At 42.2% G+C, this 23,790-nt stretch overlaps 1 protein-coding gene across 2 annotated transcripts in view; it reads right to left on the bottom strand.

The window, feature by feature from the left end:
• Nucleotides 1–23,790, bottom strand: part of UST (uronyl 2-sulfotransferase) — a 261,891-nt gene that overhangs the window by 148,031 nt on the left and 90,070 nt on the right. For both annotated transcript variants that reach the window (XM_037520548.2, XM_037520547.2), the window contains exon 2: nucleotides 15,582–15,625. In XM_037520548.2, the coding sequence (XP_037376445.1) occupies nucleotides 15,582–15,625 (44 nt within the window). The remainder of the gene's footprint in view (nucleotides 1–15,581; nucleotides 15,626–23,790) is intronic.

Genomic DNA, 23,790 nt, shown 5'->3' with positions numbered 1-23,790 from the left:
GATTGATGGAATAATTTAAGTTCTTAGATACCCCCAAAAAAGATAATGCAGTATTTGCATCAACAGTTATTTTGTGGTATGAAAAGCTTTTCTTCCTTTTATACATAGCATTACAAAACACTTGATAATTAAAATGAGGAAAAATTCATCTTCCATTTGCACTTTTTGAATTTTATATATATATATATGGTTGAAATTATGTAATGTGTATAACTCAATAATTCAAGCTACATATGTTCACAAAGCTAAAAGAAAGTTGATATTTATAATTGAAATATTAAATTAAAATTCTGTGAATTTGTTTTACACACATTCAAAATACAAAAGGACCCGGGCCTCCCTGGCGGCACAGCGGTTGAGCGCTGGGTTGCGAAGCTGCCCACAGCCTCTACAGCGCTGGTTCGATCCCCGGCTGCTCCCCGGCCACTGGAGGAGGGTCCCAATGGCGCGCAGACCTCTCCTGCCGCCCGCTGCTCCCCTCAGCAGTGTACTTCAGTCTGCCTGCTCTGCTCCCCGCTCTGGCTCTGGTGAATTCTCTCACCCTCCCGCGCTTCTGACTGTACCCAGTGCTTGTATAAATAAATAGAAATAAATCTTAAAAAATATATATAAAAAAATACAAAATACAAAAGGCCCAAGCCTTTGGACATAAGTAAAATAATTAAACACAATGAGTAAAATAATAACTTTTGTGTTTTGATTAACTTTCTCATACACCAATATTAGGAAAAAAAAAACACTCAAAAGTATAAGATGTTGAAATGAAACAGTTCTTTTTCTAAATTACTCTTTGGCTTTGATTTCATAAGAGCAACCAAGCTGTCCTTTACATTTCTGATTGGATGAAACCATGACCCATAAAGATATTTTAATATATCACCAATTAAATATATGTCTAGCTATTAAAAATGTTTAATAACAAAAACAATTTTGTAGGAGCAAAACCTGACTAAAAGAAATGGATCTGGCTGGAACCAAATGCTATAAAACAGATACAATAAAATTTACTTAGAATACTTACCCTGAAAAGGCTTTGCCAGGTATTAAAAATCAACAGTTTTTAAGATAATATTTATAAACATCTGCAATTCAGACCAGGCCCCAGTAAACACGACTCATCAGTGAGTGGCATTAGAAGGTATAACTTAGGGCCTCCCTGGTGTCGCAAGGGGTTAAGCACTGTACTATGAAGCAATCCGCAGCCTCTGCAGCATGAGTTTCATCCCCAGCCGGCCAGGGAACAACCCACATGGTGCAGCAGACCTCTCCTGTCTTGCCCGCTGCTCCCCTCAGCAGTGTCTTTGGTCTGTCTGTCTGTCCTGCTCCCCACTCTGTCTCTAGTGAATCCTCTCATCCCCCTGCACCTCTGGCCTGCACCCCAGCTGCTCTTGTATGCATAAATAAATAAATCTTAAAAAAAAAAAGGTAATAAGTTAGGTAATGAGTTTGTATTAGACCTGTGCTAAGCATCTTACGAGGTTGCTTGCAGTCATTCCACTCAACAGTCCTACTATGGAAGAACCTCTGTCTATTACACAGATGAGGAAACTGAGGATGACGGGCATTCAGAAATCTGTCAGAATCACAGAGTAGATCCTTGATCAGATGCAGGCTCACTACGTTCTAGAAACTGAGCTCCCATCTACCACCCTACAATGGCAACCGTGCCAATGCTATCTGTCCTCAGCCACCACCTTGAATCTGGGAGAAGGGACATCTGGTTTTGAAGAGGAAGAAAATGGAGAGGCATAAGAATCAAAGTTAGGGAAGAAGAGAGTTCACATAAGAATCACCCCCTTCCAGGCCACCTCTGATGATCACTGTTTGCTAGCCCCATCCCCAGCATTGAAGAACCTTGCTGGGGAAAGCTGATAAAAATGACCAGCTCATTTGCCACAAGAAAGGATTATATAATTAGTACATAGTCATTAAGCCAAAAATGATATATAAAATATGTTCCAAATATATATAGGTAATAGTATAGTATATAACACTGTGTACCAACTGCTGTTTGGGGAGAATTTATAAGATCCTAATAACTTTTTAAGGGCTTTATCGTTTTACAAACTATGATCTCCAGTAGAAGCTCAAGGCTACCTTCTCTTCCCTGGAGGAGGAGAAGACCCTTATGTCATGTATTCCTCAAGTACAGACTTAGACCATGGTGGTAAGGAATTGTCTCCCAAGGGAAAAGCTGTTGTCTATTTGGGTGTCTCACTTGGTCACTGCTCATCTTATGTCCTCTATAGCTAGTGCAATAAGTATCTGGTTCCCATCTCTTATGTCCTCTATAGCTAGTGCAATAAGTATCTGGTTCCCTATGCCCCCTTATTGGGGAGGGAAAAAAGACCAAGAGAGATTTGGGTGTGGCCACAGGGAGATGCTAGGGGTAAAGTCTAGATGGTTCTACTCTGCTCTGGGTCTCAGGAGGTAGAGACCACCCTTTCCTACGTCTTTTTACCGCTAGGGGTGATAAAGGCTCAAGGTCAGGATAAAGAGTATATGTGGGCCAAGAACTATCACTCAATATCCCTTTCACTGAGCTTCAGGGAAAGAGGACCCTTGTATCTCCATAGCCAAGCCAGTTTACCAGAGCAGCAGGTCACACTGGGTTTTCATTTGTGGGGTTTCCTCAGGCCTCTGGGAAGAGACAGTTTCCTCTGAACCCAGAGGTTTGGGAAACAGCTCATCCCCACCTTCACCCATCAATGACACAGCCAGTACCTTACAGCTCCCAAAGCACTTTACGAACATCATTTAATTTCCTTTTTACAAAGTTGAAAATGTGAAGAATCCAGGAAACCATTATTACTTTCCATTTTATAAATGTAAAAAACAAAACTCAGAAAGAGTAGTTGGCTTTTGCCAGATTGCAGAACTAGTAAAAGTTAACGCCAGGGCTTCTACTAGCACCTTCAAACTCCTGGCACTGAAATCTTCACACAATGGGACTTCCAGTGAAGGCAACCACACAAGATGCAGAATCTCAACAGAGACCCCATGAGATGGGTAATCTCAACTGTGATAGTCCAGTGAATAAGTATCAATCATTACTACATCATAAAGAAGTCAATCACTACTAAATAATATTCTTACTGGAAAAAGAAAATGATTGTTTTCTATTATAAACAAGAATGGTCTTACTGAATTCAAGATTAGATCATCAGGTCTGAAACAGACTCCAACAACCCTGTTTTCATCCTAATCTGCTGTGGATCTGTCATCCATGAACATCTACAAACTTTTGTGTGGGCTGATTTACAGTCTTAGCCTGCACTGTCACTTGGGCAAATGAAGTCCAGTTGTTTACTGTCCACCATAAGAAGCAGAATATCCTTCCATTTGTATTTGATAGGCCTTATTTAAGATTTGGGCGTCACTGCATCTATTTATTTCAGATCAGAGATGTGTTCAAGGCCCCAGAGAACAGTTTTGTGTTCACCACAAACACATTCCTTCTGGTTTTAATAGACTTCGATCATTTTCCTGAGCCAATGCCTTCTTGACAAGAATCATAATCAATTTAGTCTTTTCTCCCACCTTCTAAGATCATTTTAGTGGCTACTTTCTGGATGTTCTCCAATTCAATTATGCCTCTTTTGATCTTTGTTGACTAAAATTGCAAATAACTTTCAGGTATAGATAAATCATAGCTAGTACAGGGCACAGTTATGTTCTCTGCTGAAGATTTCCAGAGCTTCAGTAGCCTCCTTGGGCTGCAGTATCCCAATGCAAGTAACACCTGAGGTGATGGCTGGCAAAACCACTGAGCTTCCTACCTAGTTCTATAGTTTGGTCCTATCCTTCCTGGCCCCTTCCCCAAAACAAAACAGGATTAGAGCCACCTGCAAACTCCAAGCTTTTCCTGACCATTTTCTCTCCCTGGTTACCAGTAAAGAGGTTAAGGTGAATTAAACATCGGTAAAGTTTATACTCCTCAACCAGTCTGTCCCTCATTAATTTCAAAAGCAAAAGTGAACAAAGTCAATTTAATACATTTCTAAGTGCAAGCTCACAATGCACAAAGGAAATGTGATTCTCTCAAGTAATTGCATGTTTTCAGAAAATTAAGACTATTTTGTGAACATGATAAAGAATATCTCTCTTATAATAAACACCAAAATCACATTTCATGGAAAAATACTTGAGGCATTTTCATTAAAACATGGAGCCAAACAAGGGTGCCATCTGTAGTCTTTTATTCATTTGATAAGTATTTGTTGAGTGCAATATATGTCAGGGACATGGGTGACAATTATTTACGAACTCTTCCATCATGGAATGGGACAGGATGAAGCACACTTATATTACTTAATATTATTCTGGAGAATGCTGTAAAACTTGTAGAATCAGAGAGATTAAATGAATGTTTGTTGATTATGTGATCCCCTATTAAGGAAAAGTAAAATGAGAGGAACAAAAATAAGACATACAGACTACAGACAACTATATTTGCTGGTTCAATATCCAAATAAAAGGAGATCCAGAAAACCAGAGAGAGAAATTGTACAGGAAGAAACTGTCAGTGAAAAAAGTCAAGTAAACATTTCAAAAGAGAATGTCAATTTCTAGGTTGAAAGGTCCATCAAGTGTTCAGGATAGTTTCTGAAAAATTGTAACATTTTAAAACTCTGCGAATAAGAAAGTTCTAGAGACAGATTCAATTTTCATATCAAGGATAAAGAATTAGTCTTCTCAACACAAATACTGGGAGCTGGAATAAAACAGAAATTCTAATATTCTAAAGGAAAAGTAGCGGTGGAGCCATTGAATGCTGAATCTCCTGTGCTCCAATGGCAGGTGAGTAGGCCTTGTGAACAGTTCTGGCCAACAGGCTACTCACAGAAGTGATGTGTCATTTCTAGCATACAGAATTGAAAAGTCTCTGTACACTCTCCAACTCCTCTCTACCCTCTCTGCCACAGTGACGTGGAAGTTTGTATTGAGATGGAGAAGCCACAAGATGGAAATAGCATGGACCCCGAAGAGCCACTGGACCCACAGAATGTCTTTTATAAGCAAGACATAAACTCGAATATTTGAAGATAGGGAGTGTTTGCATCATCCTACTCTACTCTGATTAGTACAGATTTCCAGTCTGGAATTTTATATCCTATCAAACTATCAAGGATAGCATAAAGTCATTTTTAGAAAAGCATTAGTACAGAAAAATTCATTCTAGGCCCTTTTTCTCAAGAAGCTTCTAGAGGCTCAGGAAAGAGAAAAATCTGCATGGAAGGCAACATAATGGCCACCCAAAGATGCCCAAGACCTTATCTCTAGAATCTGTGAATGTCACCTTACATGGCAAAAGGATCTTGAGTTGTGACAATTATCCTGGGTTACCAGGTGTGCCAATATAATCACGAAGGTCCTTATGACCAAAGAAACCAACTATCCTCTAGGTCTTCCAGAAGAAGCATAGCCCCGCTGACTCCCTGAGACACAACTCAGATGCCTGCCCTCCAGAATTATAAGATAATAAACATGTGATATTCCAAGCAACTAGGTGTGTGGCATCTGTTACAAGAGTGGTAGGAAAGGAACATGGGGTGGGAAGCAGGAGATAGGAGCAAACGTGCAAGGGGGTGACATGGGAGCAAGGAGGGGAGCCTGGGAGAGACTTCATCAACCTAATAGTGAAAAGCAGACCCAGTGAGTTTGGAAGCTTTCACAGATTTACAAAAGTGGAGAAGATTTTGAGAATAAGCTGGAGAGCTTAGAAAAGTGCGAAAATAAATTAACAAAACAAGATAATTGCTTGTTACAAAGAAAACAAAAAGTTGAACAGGAGGGAAAACATTATAACGCTGTTGCTGTTATTACTGACCTCATGCCAACAATAAATAACACTGAGTACTGATTTAGAACAAATTACATGCACCCCATTCATGCAGCTGTGGGGTGAGGAGGGGGCTCGTGTGGGGGCAGCAGGTGGGCCACAGTGAAGGAGCTACATCTTTGTACCCCACAGAAGGACGTTGGCGACTGACATGCCTGAAGCTGAGCAAAATCAAGAAGCAACATGGCAGATAATTCAGAGACATGAAAGTTAATAATAAAGACTCCGTTGAGAGAGTTTAAAGTAACTGTCTGTGAAGAGTAGGATGTTATGGAGAAGGGTGGAATCAGGGACCACCTTCTCATAACAAATGTAAGCACCCCTGGGTGCTGCAAACTGTACATTTTGTATATCACCACTTTGATTAAACAAAACAAAAAAAAAACACAAAAAGACTGGCATAAGATTTGCAACAAATGACACATAAACTTTAATATTATTAATAATACACTCTAAAGGCTGGACAGAACTGTGGAAACTTTCTCGATCTCTTCCAAGCGGTGGCATTATTGGTGATTAGTTTTTTCCTTGCTACTCTATAATTTTCTGTATTTTCCAAATCAGAACAAAAAAGGACCACATATAACTTTTCAAGCAAAGCAAAAATGGACCATAGAGTCAAGGAAGAAATCAAACAAACAAATAAAAAGAATTAGGCAACTCCATTGGGACTCGCTAAGATGATTAAGTTATTACAACACTGAACACCCTGAGGTACTATGACTCTGCCAGAGAAAGGTGGCATGGGCTTTCTTAATTAACTAAAGCTATTTCTTTATTAAATACTGCTGTCCAGCAACCATGCGCAATTAAAAAATTTCATGCTTCAGTCATTGAGAGTCCTTCCTTTCTGTTCAAGGCAGTCCAAACTGACAACCTGTTAAGTCCATGACTGTGACTGGTGCTAGTTTGGGTAAGGTTTTCGGGTCATCTTATCAATAGTAAGGAGCCTTGGGGAAGGGTGTGGGGAAGGTGCTGACGGGGCAATTACATAAGCCACATATTTTTTAATCTGCAGCTTCACAGAATTTTTTTAATTAAAAATTACAGAAGTCAAAGATATGCTCAAGAACACTAAATATTTGCTGAGGAAGAAATGAATTCATTATGTTACTGGGAAGGAGTGGACAGATTACAAACTCATAAAGCTGGTAAATTCAGAAGCACTGTTTCTGAGCATGGACACGGATCTCCCTGAAAGTCAGAATCTCAGGAGGCGGCTAGATGAGCAAAGGCTTTCATGTTCACAGTTTAGAGCAGTGATGAGTGTGATAGGAGAATGAAGCAAGGATTCAGGAGACTTCAGGAAAGGAAACAATAACTCTATTATGTAAGGTTGATTTGGTCCCCCTTTTACCTTATTAGCTATTAATTACTCATCTCACACAGAATCCCAAAGCATAAACATTCTTCATGGAATACACTGAGCTCAGAAGCTCCTCAAATTATGTAAAAGTGAAATACTCAAGTCATTAATTTTCCTATCAATTGGCATAACCAAAAAAATGAGAGGGCAGGAAGGACACCTCCAAGGCCATGCTCATCAGAGTGAAACTGATTCCTCCCTCCCAGCCTCATTCTGTCCTGCTAGTTCTCTCTTCCTCCAAACCTAATACACTTATCATGAATCATTAAACACAGATCTATTACCCAGTGCAATTGATTCTTCTATAAGATAAAAGGAAGCTTCACTTTTGTATTTTTTAAAAAGGACTTTGGGTAAAATCAGGCGTGGTCACAGAAAACAAAATATGCTAAATGGCAGGAGGTCATAGAAGACCTCCCTGGGTGTGCTGGACGAGCTGGGGAATCAAGGGAGGGATAAGATACAGGATCTGAAAGTTCTTATAAATCAGGACGTTGGTACCTGGTTTGCCAGCTGACATGTAATTGCTTTTAAAAATCTAAGGGAAATAAGGCGGAGAGGAAAGGGTCGGGAGCTAAGCTTCTTTTAAGCTGCAGCAAATCGAGTTACCAGAATTTGTTAAAGGCTGTATAAAGGAAATGATCTATGGTACTAAGGACCCGCTGCTGGGTCCTGGCATGTGCCCACCATCATGCTAATGAAGTGCTTTCCATTTTGTGGCACAGAAGCCTCACAATCCTCAGAGGTGACATTACTACCCTTTTTCTGAAATAGAAAATTAAACTCAAAGATGAGAAGTGGTTAGTCAGAAGAAGACAATGCATTTAAATTATTCTAATGCTAAACGTCTAAAGATGGTCTCGCAGTTTATGAAATCAAATAGATAATGTCTAACAGGGTATATAACACTCAAGGCCACCCTGCTCATTGCAAACATTAAACTCAACCCATCTGAATTATTTGCTAGGGCTGGTGTAACAAAGTATCAGAAATTGGGGATCTTAAAACATCAGAAACTTATCCTCTCACAGTTCATGGGCTGAGAGACACCGGAAACCAAGGTTTCGTGTTGGCAGTCCTTTCCTTGTTGGGGGCTCAGAAGCAGAAGCTACTCCACCCTCCATCCTAGAAACTGGTGGTTGCCATCAAGCCTTGGGGTTCCTTGGTTGGTGGCAGCATCACCCTGATCTCTGCCTCTGTCCTCACATGGCATTATCCCTGTCTCTTCAATGCCCAAGCTTCCCTCTTCTCATAAAGCATTGGTCATAATGGAATTAGGGCCCAGCCTACTCCTGTGGGACCTCTTCTTTCATCTTTGCATCTTCAAAGAGCCTATTTCCAAATAAGATGGCACAGATTTCTGGTAGTTAAAACATCAACATATCTTTTCTACTCGGGAGAGAGGTCAGTTAAATCCATAATGCAATTGAGACTGAACTGGTGACCTGTCGCTCCTTTCCTAGTTCTATTTTTTTCTACTACACAATTATGTCGCTATAGTCCCCATCTCCTAGGTTATCATCCTTTCTCTATTTTCTATTAAAGCCATGTTCTTCAAAGCAGCTCATGCTTCCATTTTCCAACCACTAGTCTTGCCACCCCAGTGTGAGGCCCATCCCTCCTCACCCACTGCAACCCAATCTACTGGAATAGCTCCTCCCACTGAAGCTCCAGGACACTGACCTGAAGAGGTCAGGTGGGTCCTTTTGTGTTGAGTCTGATGCTAGGATGTAGCAACCAGCTTAATGTGTTAAGATGCAGCCCGGTTGTTAGGTTGTGCTATCCCCTAGACTTTTAACTCCCTGAGGGACTGTGCCTTGTGCAGCACCCAGCATCGTGCCCAGAACAAATGTGGTGCATAGTAAGTAAATGCTATCTGCACAGGGTCGTTTAGACTAAAGACTATTAGCAGCTACAGAACCATGCGCTCTCCCAGTCTCTGAGTCTATCAGACCTGAAGTTGCAACTGGACTGTAAAGTATTGGATGGCAGGGATTCTCTTCAAGGTTATCTGTGTTTCCCTGATCCCTTGTACAAAGTAGGCATGCAATAATTAATTGATGATGAAGGGAAATTAGTTTCTGGAGGGTGGCCTGACACTAGGAGGTGCTATACAATGTTATCACAGTTAATACAACTTCTCATGCATTTGGGGGTGCTTACTCAGCATACTAAAATATAAACTTTCTTCTAATGAACCTGTTCTAGAAGACCTTTGACTGCTAATACTAGTTGTGACAAAATAAGATAGAAGTATTATCTTATACATCAAAATACTTTTGTATACAAATGTTGACACCCGTAATGTATCCTAAGCCTTGATATATTGTCAGGATCTATTGGAACCAATTTTGGGGTTTTTAAGGTTTTGGTATTCTTGAATCAGTTCTTAATGTTTGTATGGGTTTAATATTTCATGACTTTATTCTTGCTTTGAGACATTGCAAGAAAAATACACTTTCTTTATAAAGAGAATAAAAAACCACTCTACCGTGCAATTACCATATGGGTCCATTAGTCCCTTTAAAAAATCTAAGATCTATTATGGGATATTAGTGATTTTAATTTCCCTATATCTTGAAACACTTTGCAATTTCATCATCCTAGAATAATTACCGAGCAATTATGCATCAATTATTACCAAATATGCTTTAAAAAGATGAAAGTAATAGAAAAAGGAAGAATGATAGAGCAGCTTAGCACTACACTGGTGTTCAGAGATGATTAAAATGTTCTATTCTGTGTTGTCCAAGACAGTAGCCACATCTGCATATGGCTACAGGGAATTTGATACAGCTACTGCAACTCAAACATGGAATTTGTTTGGAATTTGAATTAATTTAAATTTAAATAGCTACCCAAGTTTAATGGTTCATTGAGAAAAATCAATGGTCACCAAAGCATCGCCCTTCATATTTCTTATTCCCGTGACCAAAGCATTGCCTCATCTTTCTGAGAGATATGAAAGAGCACTGGAGTCACCGTCTCTCTAGTTTGTTTTGAACTTTCTTTGAATAGAATGGAGAATTAAGGTATTTTCACCCTGCCGGTGAAGAAAAGGACAAGAAAATTGACAGAGGGAGGGCTGCACAGCGTCAGAAGAATCAGAAATGAAAGCAAGAGTTAGACAACGCATTCAAGACCCAATGGTGAGATGATGAAACTGAACCTGAAACTTCAGCCTCCACCGAGGTGACCAGATGACAACATCCTAGATTTGCTCTCTCGAATTCAAGAGTTGGTGAGTGACCATAAATTTCTAAGGGCAAAAAGAAAATATGGGACCTCCCCTGTGGCACAGCGTTTGAGCGCTGTGTTGTGAAGCTGCCCGCAGCTTCTGCAGCACCGGTTTGATCCCCGACCACCGGGTGAGGGTCCCACAGGGTGCACAGACCTCTCCTGTCACCCGCTACTCCCCTCAGCAGTGTATTTCGTCAGTCTGCCTGCTCTGCTCTCCCCTCTGGCTCCGGTGAATTCTCTCACCCTCCCGTGCTTCTGACTGTACCCAGTGCTTGTATAAATAAATAAATAAATTATAAAAGAAAAGAAAATATGGTGTTCTCATGGAGTTAGTCATTAAGAGGAAGGCCTTCAAATGATGTTTTGTGACCACCAATACCTGCCCTTTTAAAGGGGAGCCTTCTGAGCATCTGACAAAACTCAGATCTCGTGGTGTGGATCTAAACCCATTTTGCTAAATGAATAGTATTCTTACTTTTTGTATGACACTTGTACCCCAAAATTTACCTCACCTACAGTTTATAAATGGACACATCCGGAGGTAGGCATGAATAAAGGTGATTGAAATGAAAAAGATGAGGGAGAAATAAAAAAGTTCACTGGGTTGGGATTAAAAAAAGGATCCTTTGAACCCAGATGACAAATGGTGAGGAGTATGTTTTTCTGGCATGCTGTGGGTTAAACTGATGTTTATCAGACTAATAAAGGTACCATGTAACATAGAAAAAGGTAAAATTCTGGAAGGTAAAAAAAAAAAATGACTGTGGGGCCACCCCTGGTGGCGCAGGCCGTTGAGCACTGCACTGTGAACCTGTCAACAGCTTCTGCAGCACTGGTTCAATCCCGGCCAGCTGGCGAGGGTCCCACATGGCGCGGCAGACCTCTCCTTTCATGCCCGCTGCTCCCCCCAGCAGTGTATTTCTTCAGTCTGCCTGTTCTGCTCACCACTCTGTCTCTAGTGAATCCTCTCATCCTCCCACGCATCTGGCCTGTACCCCGGTTCTTGTATAAAAATAAATAAATCTTTAAAAAAAATGACTGTGTTTCGACTTAAATGAGTGATCTTGAAATGCTTAAAAGCACGAACTCGCGCTACACAAGCTTGGGCTGGAATCCTAAGTTCAATGCTTAGTGCATGACCTTCGACAGGTGATGCAGCCTTTCTAACATCTTGTTCCCTCATCTTGCATGAAAAATGATTAGCAGAGTGCTTGGCACAGGGGGAATGACAGACATCAGCGATGAATATGATTTTATTTTTCTTGAGCTGCTTAGATCAACTCTCCTTATCTATCTGATTAGAGAACCCAGCATATGTGAAATGACAATTTTTCTATTTGTTGCCACCAGAATTTATCATGATGGGTGCCTGCTACTCATGTCAGGATTCACACCCCAGGTCAAGTGCAGCAGGAGGTGGGAAGGTTGACCTCCCCAGGCCAGAGCCTCTGGGGTGGGCAGAGCCACTGATGCCGCAGAGGCCAGAGCATGGCAGACTTTCATCTGTGATCTTCTCTGACATCAGGACAACGTTTTTTCTTTGCTTTTTAGATAGTACAGGCCTTACTATAATTGCTTAGTTATACAGAAAAATATATATATATACCAGAAGAGGGTGAAAGTCTCCTGAGATCTCACCGTCTGGAGAAAACATCATTTGTCTTTGCAGGCTCTTCTCTGTACACACAGATGTACATGCACAATTTTGTAAGAAGCTGGATCGCACATTACTTGCTTCCTGCCTGCTACTTCCTGTGCGTCTACTTCACCCACTAGAGAGACACAGGCTCACCCTTGGCAGGGCTGTAATCTTAAACCACTGCTTTCTGCACACACACACAAAGCAGTGGTAAAAAATGATGGTGGAAAAAAAATATTCACAACGGCCTTAAAATAATAGCTTAGCTCAAAAACTGAGGACAACTACAAGGTTAAAGTGGATTTTACAAATACAAATTGGGGGTGTAGGGCTCTTTCTTCTGAAATCCTCAGGGAAGGCAGACCTGGGCTCTGTGTGCTGTGTGGCCCACACCCCATTCCCTAAATGGCTATTACTTGTGGAATGTGAAACTTGTGGGGCTGAACTTTTAATAAAATGAGAACCCGCCTGTCAACTTCAGTACATTTTCAGGCTTAAAAACCCTTCTTCAGTCTTGGCATCAAGAAGTTATTTTTGGGGCTAAACGAATGAGAAAGATATGGGTTTGGACTCGTTCTTGCTTTCCCCCGCCAGGCTAGGGGTTCACTCCAGAGGCCACACATGTGAGTCCTTATCCTCTGGATGCCACCGTGTCCCTGGATACACCAGTGATTGGAGGCCGAAATCACTGAGGCCCCACCTCAGGGGACAGAGAAGGGATCTTTATCTGGAAATCTGACTCATCTCTTCTGGGATTCATTTCCACCCTGCCAGAAGTCATAAGCACAGATTAGAAGATGTTAGCATACCAATATTATTCTTACCCACTTTTATATTCTTCTGAGTATGGCTACTGCTTAGAAAGTTTGAGTGTTTTGCTACACTACTCCCAGATAATGGAAACACAGATTGAAAGAATCTGTATTATATAAACGTCTGCTGGTTTAAAGAAATGACATTCACTACTGGAAACCTAGAACTAAAGTTCATAAACTGGATTTACTCTGCATGTGGTTTAATATGAACTGATAGCACCCAATCATTTTTGTATATATCAGGGAGCAATTATTAGGGATAGAAGAAAAGGGAGGGTAGAAGGCTGAAGTGTGGGTTGGGGGAGGGGAATTCACAGTCAGGGAAAGCCCTGGAGGGTATCAGAGGGGATAGGGGGAGAGAGCTCAGCAAACTCAGAATCCAAGCACCAAAGGTACAAGCAAAGAGGCAGGCAGGATGGCCACTTGGCTAGAGCAAGGCCCCCAGAGCAGACTAGAGGCGGGTTTATCAAGGATTGAGCTCGAGGCAAGTTTACATAAAGTGGGCCCACACCTTTTGTCAGGTAAAATCCCATTTATCACACCCAGAACTAAAGTTCTGTCCTAACACACCATCAGGGAAGCAGCTAATGATTCGCAGAGAAAGCCACCAACTTCCTCTTTCTTGCAGAGCAGAGGGGTGGGACGGGCTCACTTGGCTCCCACTGGGGAGAGAAGCTAGTTAGTGGGGAAGAAACCCACAGCCCATCTGCACCTTCCTTCCCCACCCCACTCACTTTCCCTCCTGGAAGCTTATTAAGCAAAGAAAATATGTTTCGCTGCAAGAAAAGTGAGCAACCATCAATACACTGAAAAACAGCCTTTACATAACAAGCCACACAAATTTCTCGAGTCTATGAGCACTGGAAAGAACACAGAGAAATGGTTTTCTTTCTGTTCATGACCTTTAGAGCAGTGGTTCTCAACTGTGATCCCCAGATCTGCAGCTTCACATCACTAGGGATCCCTAAAGAAATTCAGATTCTGAGGTCCCATGCAGGCCACAGAATCAGACTTCCAGGGGTCTGAGACAGCAATCTTTGTTTAAACAAGTCTCCTGGAATAACCAAGCTATAGTTTGAGAGACAAGCTAAAGTTGAAGGAGACTGGCCTAGCGGAATGAACTTTGGATGGGAGCCAGAGACTTAATTTAGAATCTAACTCAGGATACCAAGGTGCAATTCAGAGAAATTTAATGACTACTTGTGACATGCCTCTCCCCGTGCATCGAGGATAAGGAGAGGATGTCAGGATATCAAGACGAGTGAGATATTGCTCATATTCTCAGAAATGTCTAATTCTGGGCCTCCCCTGGTGGCGCAGCAGTTGAGCACTGGCTGCGAAGCTGCCCACAGCCTCTGCAGCGCTGGTTCGATCCCCGGCCGCCGGGCGAGGGTCCCACATGGCGCGCAGACCTCTCCTGCCGCCCGCTGCTCCCCTCAGCAGTGTACTTCGGTCCTTCTGCCTGTTCTGCTCCCTGCTCTGGCTCTGGTGAATTCTCTCACTCTCCTGCACTTCTGACTGTACTCAGTGCTTGTATAAATAAATAAATAAATCTTAAAAAAAAAAAAGAAAGAAATGTCTAATTCTCTATATTCTTCTGGGACTATTTGTTGTTTTTGCTTTGATTCACATTTGTATTCTCACTGCCTGTAATACTGCAACACAAATATATGCAGTGGACCAGGCAGGAAAGTCATTCATGACTGTCATAAATACTACTGTGCCATTTATCAATAATCTCAATGTTACTCCAGTCTAGTTACTATTATCCACCGTTTATTTAATGCTGATTGCATGCCAGGTGCTGAGTGTTGCCATATATCAGCTTACTCAATCCTTTTCGACATCCTGTATTGTGGGTAGTATTTTTAATCCCACTTCGCATATCAAAAAACTGAGACTTGAAACATTAATTAATTTATCTGGTAAAACAGTGGCAGAACCAGAGATGAACCCAGAAACACCTTTCTTCAAAGCTCATGCTCTTAAATCTGGTAAGAGTTTTCAAAATCCAGAAACTCAGAAGCTGACTTTGCAGTAAATTTCCAGCCTGTAAGGTTAGCAGTTGGTTATCTTTTCAAGATGTACTTACATCTGCACTTTGCAGGCATCACCTTAAAAGTCAAAGACTATCTTTGAGAAGGTAGAGAGCGGTGGGGAACTACACTAATAGTTTCGCTGGGCTGTTGTGACCCTTAAAATTTAGGCCAAAACTGCTCACAGGAAGCACACAAGTAGGCAAGTAGGCCAGGGCGGAGAGGGTTGGTTCCAGAGGGTTGAGTCTTAGCTGGAGCTTCTCAAGTGAGGCAGGCCTGGGAGAAAGGGCAGAGGTGACTATAGCCCCAGAGCTCTAAGGCACAGGGAGGTCACATCACAGGTGAGTGCAGATGCCAAGGCACGTGATGCAGCTACTAGAAGAAACTACCAAATATCTGATGCCAACCTAAGACTCCAAGGCCTGGGACAGCTAACACTACTGACAGTATAGCTGCTTCTCCCCTCAAAATTTTTCTCCCTCCACATGCTCTCTCTTTCTCCCCACTGTCAGTCCAGAATTACCTTGACAACTGCTAGCTGCTCTTTTCTTGTGACCAAATCAAGGTCAGGAAGGAATGTTTGGGTGGTTAAAGGCTGGAGGTACCAAGAAAAAGAAATTTCTATGACAAGCAAAGATCTTACCTTACTGGGAGGTGGCCCATGGTCATCCAAGTAAGTGGAATTTCCTAGGGTAAAAAAGAAGAAAAAAGTAAATGAATCAATCATTTTAAACCCTAAATGGACTTAATACAAAGTCATTACAAATAAGCATCTGGACATACTTCTATTCAGATGACAGTGCCAAAGGGAAATCGGTATCAATCACCAATGTATGCGATTTTGTTGATACCACCACTCTTGGGTAATAATTTCAGCAGTTACAGACCTTTTAAAATATATTTTATGCAAATGCACACAGTTAGAAGCACACATAGTCCTCACTCTGTATATGTTGAGTTAATTTAGACTAGAATTACCTGTAGGACTCACTTAAAACACAGATTCCCTGGCCCCCTGCTAGAGTATCTGATTCAGTAGCTCTGAGAATTTGCATTTCTACCAAGCTCCCAGGTAACGATGCAGGTTCTGGAACTAAGCTTTGAGAGTTGCTGTTCTTTTTCTCCACTTTGCTTTGATTGTCAACTCCCCTTCATCTTTTCAGTCTAGCTTGCTTCCAAAGATTGCTTTGTCTTCCCTAATAACTATTTACCAGCAAGTGCATTTTCAGTGTGCATGGCTATTATTTCCTGATGAATAAGGACTCAGACAGGTTAGGAAGAGAACTAAAGACCATTGAGTTCTTAAAGTAGCAGGTAATCTGCTAAGTGTTTTACAGGTATTCATTTCATTCAGTCAAATATCAGAGGACTGTTACAATTACTCCCAATTCTAGAGAGAACAAAGGCTGGAAAATCCAGTCCTTTGCTCATGGTCACAGAGCTGGGAAACTGCAGACAGGCCAGGGGGGCTGGGGCGCCTGCTCCCCTGAAAGCCTGCTGAGAGGGTTGCTATCTCCAACTCTTGTGCCACCTGGGCTGCACCATCTCCCAACGTGATCATCCGCCAACAGGCTGACCACGCAAGGGAGCCAATGATGCAGTCAGCCTACCTGAAGGCTTCCTCAAAGGGTGATGTTTGCCAGTCTAGGGTACATCATCTTTGGCATAAGTGAAGATGACCAGACTTCCTAACAGAACAAAATCTAGAAAACACTGGAAACACAATGATACTCAGAGAGAACAGCAGCTGAGGTAAGCAGATCAAGGGCCTGGACGGAGTAGGTGAAAGGTGCTTTTTTAAGAAAGAGCAAAAGTGACATAAGAAATTGGAGAAAAAAAGGGGAAGCAGATCTTAAGCCAGGGACAATTTGAATAGGGACTTACCCAAACATAACAAGTAAGTGGTTTAGTGTATAGATTTTTCCACCCTGAGTCATAAGCTGTCGTTTTCCTGTTGTCTTCAGATTTATCACCCACTTGCTATCTACAACAATGGTGCCCTAACTGGCCACTTGTGTGGGGTGAAGGACTACAGGGTCCAAGGGATAACAGGGTCCAATTTTCTTGTGCAAGACCCTCAAGCACAAACATCTGGAGCGCTCATGATTGGGTTATTTTCAGGAACCTTTTCAAGGTGAACATGACTGACAACTTTTTACATCTTAATTACTGTGCTGCACGCCCTTGGGAATGTGCATAATTATGTAGTGAGATCCATATCTCACTCAAGGAAGAGGATATACACAAAAGAATTTAGAAAACAGCTGTCCAAGTCGAAAAAAATGTCTGGAACGATTCAACCATTACACAGCCGGTATAGCTGTAGAGGGCTCCCATCTGCCCATCCCCGGAAGGGTGTCACTCAGGAGGGATGCGAGAATCCCATACACTCCAAGGTTCTTCAGGAGTTGAAGAGCACTCACACAACCAAATGTGTCTAAAGTACTAAAAGTTTCCACAAGAACACCAGAGTTCTCAGAAGCTCCATAAAGGCATGATTTAAATAACTGACTGCTCCCTCAAACTCCAGACTTGATTACCACTGGCTCCCCCTCACCCCTACCTGGATATCTACAGGGCACTTCTCCAATCCAAACAGAACTCTTATTTGGTCCATGTCCAGCCCCAAATTGTGGTCTTCCTGGTCTTTTTTAACTCATCCCTTTCCCAGTGGGATCCAAAGTCCAAGAGTCATCCTCAATCCATTTCTTTTCCTTATCCTTTCTGTACCAGCCAGTCCCGAGTTCACCCTTCAAAATATTACTCAAGTATGATCATGTCTCATCAGCCTCTCTGAGCCATCCAGGAGAGAGCCTAAGGTGTCCTTCCATACTGATGGTTAATTTTCTCCCCTGACCAGACAAACACCACAGGTATTAGGGAGCCATATCAATCCACCTCCACAGCCCTTTGCTTAAAATGGTCAACTCCCTACATGGTCTAACACCTAAGTGGCCCAGGCTGCCTATCACCCACTCACCCCCATCCCCAGACACAGCCACAGCAGCCTCCTCTCTGTGGAACACACCACTTGCTGTCAGCTAGGGACCTTTTGAACTGGCTCTTCCCTCTGTTCAAAAAATTTTTCCTCATCCCTTTCATTCAGGTTTAGCTCAAATGTCCTTTTCTCCCTCTTTCCCTCTCTCCCCCCTTCTCTCCCTTACTGAAGATTTTACTCTTATCTGCAGAAAGAAAGGACCATTTGTTTGGCCATTGATCCCACTGTCACCTTCACTGGCAGATCCCTGATCACCCATCCACGGACAAGTCACTTGGTTCCTGGGAACCAAGGCTATAAGTGCCTGGCACAGAGGGAACAGAGGTACAAAGGGAAAAGATGAGCCACTGGAATAAAATGCATTTCTTTAACTGGAGACAGCAATTTATTCTCCTAGGGTATAGCTGCATTATTATTTGGTCTCCAGATAGAGCTTTTTATTCTAGAATCTTACGCTTTCATAGAGCCAAGTAAACAAAACTGTCATAATTTTCAAAACAGAAGTTGGTAACTTGTTAGCTGAGATCAAAGAATGAACACTGCTATCAAATGAGCTTCCCTGAACAGGCCCACAGGCATCAAAGATGTCTCTTGCTGCTCTGTCTTGTCAAGGACTCAAGTCTCTTGGGCTGCTGGGCTTGGCACTAAAGGTGTGTATTCAGTTAGAAAAGGCAGAAGTTGGCTGATGAAGGTTCTGGAGTCAGGACAGAGAACAAGAGCTGCCCTGCCACCTACCTCCATCACCCTGGGAACATCCACTTTCCATAATCCCATTTCTCATCCCAGGTCACAGCACCCTATGAGGCGGTGCCTCTTGTTTTTGGAGACTTAGCATTTCATTTCTTTCCAGTAAGTAACCCAATCTTTAGAGCTCTGATTTCAGCTTCCTTTTCATGACTCAAGACTTTCCTTGAGGAATCTAGTATCTTGGGAAGCTGGAAAAAGGAAAGCCATACATCCTGCATATTTTCACTCCTACCATTAGTCAAACTTTCAGAAAGGTCTGTCTCCACTCTGCCAAGAAATCACTAGCTCGAATGGCATGGAGCTAACCCCACACCAGAAAGTCAAGCTCAGGAGGAGGAGCAGTTAATGACCTGAAGCAACACTCTTGCCCTTGGGCCTCTATGCCTCTGGTCCGCATGGCGGTGGCAATGCTGGCTACATGGCTCTGCATGTGAGTCAAAATTTACAGAACTCTACACAAAAAGCAATAATAACAAAACACGGAGGTTTACTGGTTTAAAATATCCCCTTACTGAAGGCAAGTGGTCTCAGACTTTGCAACCAGCTAAATTACAATGCATTCTAAATCTCATCCTACCCATATTGCTCTTTATAATGGAGGCTCCCCAGGTCACTTGCAAATATAACATGAGAGATTACGTGTGAATGTGCACAGGTGTTAACTGCAAGTACCTGGGAGTTACAGCTTGTGTACTACTAAAGTATATTTGTACTACCAGAGTCTTGGTAGGGCTGTATGCTCTCAGTGTCTGCCTATTTTACTTATCTTACAGACTGACTGCAGGAAAAATACCTTTCAGGAATTTAGAGGTCAGGATCTTCGACCTGGAATCTGAGGATTCCTGACTGATCATCACACCTGGGAGTCACCTGGCAGAAGTAGCATGCTGATCACACAGGAGCCATGTCTATGTCTTCTGTGCACAGAGCTGTGGGAGAGGAAACCGGATGTAACACAGGCTACCTCTCCTTTCATAACAGAGAATCCTCTAAGTGTCTTCCACTCTGAAAAGTTGTTTCAACGCCTCAAAATTTTCCAGACACCTATTTGCAAAAACGAATTGACTTCATAGGTTTATTGTAAGGAGTACAGTGGAAAAATTTTGGTCTATGAAAAATGCTTAGAACAATACCTGTTCATAGACACACCTGGCACGTTCACTAGCAGGCACAGACCCTCCCTCACTGCCTCTCCATCTTCCCTCTCAGCAGCTTTCAACCCCCATATTCAACCCCCACATTTTAAGAAATGTTGACACTGAGCCTCAGCCTTAGTTGTTCTCATTTAATTATTCTAGAACAAGTCATTTGGCATTTTTATTTCCTAAAGTTCTTCAGGTAATTCGAATGCCTAGCTTTGGTTGGGAACCACTGGGCTACAAAATACAAATCAATACACTTCATAATATTGGCTAAGTCTCTTTTTCCAGAAGGAAAAAACATATGTTGTTCATGCTGATCTTAATCACAGGCTACCTCCATCATTTCTGGTGAGAGTTTGTGTGAACAAGTGTTTCATGCTGATAGGGTGCTGGTGGTCATAGAACTCCCCCTGAGAGGAGGCCAGGCAGGTGGTTCTGGCCCTGGCACCTGCTGAGGGGGCCAGGCTGGCTTACAGGGTGCCTTCTAGGGCTGGCACAGGGCACCTCCAAGTACAGAGCTTACCCTTTAAACCACAAGGCTTACTCAAACCTTTGTTGGGACTCCACAAATCTTTTTAAGAATAATTTTCAGAGTTTATGGTTTCAGAATTTATTTGCTCCTGCAGACGAGGCTTGGTGTGTACTTTCTGTTGAACTTCTTGCTTCATGGTAAAAAAGAGCAATTAAAGCATAATTCTCCATTTGCTAAGTCTTCTTGGGCCCCACTCAGCCTAAAGAAGCAGGGGTAATCCACCTGTCTGGAGATACTCACATGTGATCCATACGCACACACTGTTAAGGGTCCACAAAGACCTGGCAGGAAGAAGCCTGTAGGAAATCTGAAGCAATGACACTGTCTGGTCCTTAGTCCAGTGAATCACCCTGTCTTCTGAGACTGGGGTCCAGGAATGGAGCAGAGTGGGGGAAGCTGGTCAACACAGAGGAGCCTAATGGCCTGCCCATGTGAATCCAACAGAGACCAACACAACCAGATAAAGAAGAAAGTACTAGAGACACTGACATGAAGAAGGATTCCTGAATAGAACCATCAGGGTACCTCATATTTTCAATAGCAACCGTAGTTCTTCTGTGAGGAGAGTGGAAGGAGCCCCAGGGGAGTCCAGTAATGGAGTCAGGAAGATAGTGCTAATACAAGTGGCTGTCACAGGCAGCCCAGGGGTCAAGAGGGAACACTGTGGGCTCCAGGACAAAAAGACCTGGGTTCAAATGTCGGTGCTACCCCTTACTAGTCAAGCAAGCTTGGAAGTATTATTTAATTTCCCTGAGGCTTAATGCTCCCATTTGCAAATTGACATTAATACTAAATAGCAGCTAAGCAATGGAGTTGTCATGAAAATGAAACAAAAGACAAGTAAAGGGCTTAGCACCCTGCCTGCCTGGCTCCTAGTAAGAACTGGGGAAAGGGCAGTGACCTCCTATTACCTGACATTGTATTTACATACAATTTTATTATTTTATTTATTACTGAAGAAATCAAAGATGATCCTAAGGCCAGGGGAATAGCATACAATATTAAGGATGAATATTAATATAAAATAATTAATGTATAATAATTAGCATAATATAAAATAATTAATATAAAATAATTCTACATTTCCTATTACCTTCTAAGACTGTCTCTGATATGTCTTGAAAAATACACACTTCCCCCCACCAATGGTTTGAAATACCTTCAGCGTCGTGCAAATGAACTTACAGAACCTTCAGGGGATGTGATTTATTCTTGACTTTTAAGTTTTGCATTAGCAGACCTATTTTTGTCTAAATTGGTCCCTGAAGAGTAAAAATGTTTTAATTCTAATTCCTCTTATAGAAATCATAATCTGCATTAGTGTCAATGTCAGAAAAGCCGCCTCTACACTGTCAACTTCGATCAAACACCAGCAATTCTCTCCAGCCTCTTTTCTATGGACCCTTTTAAATTCATAACCAGGGCCTCCCCAGTGGCGCAGCGGTTGAGAGCTGGGTTGCGAAGCTGCCCGCAGCCTCTGCAGTGCTGGTTTGATCCCCGGCTGCTCCCTGGCCACCGGAGGAGGGTCCCGCATGGCGCCCAGACCTCTCCTGCCGCCCGCTGCTCCCCTCAGCAGTGGACTTCGGTCCTTCTGCCTGCTCTGCTCCCCGCTCTGGCTCTGGTGAATTCTCTCACCCTCCTGCACTTCTGACTGTACCCAGTGCTTGTATAAATAAAATAAATAAATCTTAAAAAAAAGTATTATTATTTAAATGCTTAAAAAAATAAAATCATAACCATAAGCAACTGAAATCCTTTCTCTTTTTTTTTTTAATTCAGCAGCAGCCATTTGACACAGGCTTCTGGTTACCTACACTCTCCAAGGGCTGCCTCTCCCCAGGAGCTCCAGCCTCCGATAAGACCCTGCTAATCAAGGAGACACTGTTGAAGGCACCGCTGCAGCCCCAGTTTTGTCCTTGCCAAAAAATTATGCTAATGCCACACTTTCTACCCTTAACCACGGGCTCCATTTCTCTAAGAGGCAGCTGTCAGCACACACCAGCCGTGCTTAACAATGAGGAGTTTGTGTGCTGAGTAAACGTCTCCAGGAGCTCCATTTCTTATAATTAACACAACCCTAAAGACACCATCAGGGAGAAAAATTGCTTGCACAGCCTTATTTAAAGCTTTAATAAAATTATTTTCCACCAAATTAAAACTAATGGCTTTATGGACTATCAATACTTAAATATTTTTACAAAAATAGCTTAAAAAAAATCTTGACTGTTCACCCAACCAGTGTGAACACAGCCTTTCGACCCCAAATGATAAAAATGAACATTCCAGATACTGAAAATAAAATCCAAATGAAACTATTATCCATTAAGATTTAGAAAGTGGTTCCCATTTCTAAAAAATGTTTAAAGCAAATTAATATTGGTTTCTTTGTATTTCAAGCTCAAAACACTGCCTTGTTTCATAATACAGATTTTTTCCATTAAATCTAGATAGACATTTTAAGATGTCAACAGTGCAGTTGTAGAAGGAAATGACTTTGAAATGAAATGATTGGTGTACTACAGTTATAATAACAACCTAAATATAAATATGAATTATGGTCAAATTAGCTTAGAATTCCTCATAATCATATTACATGATCTGATGCAGGTAGGCATGAAATAGCAAAGAGAGATGGAATCACCTGGGTGTCTGTTTCATAACATTAGGTTCCTCCTGAAGTAATCACCACAGTCATCTAACCCCGACAGTGTAACTCTAATAGCTATGAACAGAGCAGCCCCAGCCCTCCAAACCTCGTGATGCCAGCCAGCAGCCAGGAAAGTTCTCTTCTATCGGGACCAAGCCAGGGGGTCACCATGAAGACTGACTCTTCCCAGCATATTCATGCATGCAACACAACAAGTACAGAGGAAGACAGATGGGCGGGATGGAGACCATAAAGAATCTGCTCTGCCTTTTGGCTTTGGCTAAGAGGCCAAGATTCAACTTTTTTCAGTTGACGCGAATCTGGATTCATCTGACACCAGCTGGCTAAGTTCAATCCCAATGAAGTCAAAATCGTGTAACTGAGGTGCCATGTCTTCCCACAAAGCCTGGTGAGAAAGGCAAGACACAGCAGTGTTCTGCCTTGACAGGCAAGGAAACTGAGGTTGAGGCCCCACGGCTGACAGGGGGAAGAGCTGCACATGGACTTGGGGTTCACACTACCTGAGAGTTCTTTGATGGCAGAACAGTGGGCAAGTGGGAAAGGTTCTTGAATACCCCAAACCCCTATGAATACTCCTATGAGCCTGGAGGAAGCTGAATCTAGAATTCGATGGAAGAAAGCTGAAGACCAAGCAGGAAAGCACCACGGGCAAGTCATCACAGGCACTGGACGTGTTCTATGAATGAAACAACTCTTGAAGGGTTAGGAATCACTACTAGCTTGAAAGTTTTTGTGGGCCATGCATACTTTTAAATGGACAAAAAA

The sequence above is a fragment of the Talpa occidentalis genome, unplaced genomic scaffold (assembly GCF_014898055.3).
Source record: "Talpa occidentalis isolate TD23 unplaced genomic scaffold, MPIMG_talOcc4v2.1 talOcc4.2, whole genome shotgun sequence".
NCBI lineage: Eukaryota > Metazoa > Chordata > Mammalia > Eulipotyphla > Talpidae > Talpa > Talpa occidentalis.
This window is presented reverse-complemented; position numbering and strand designations above follow the sequence as displayed.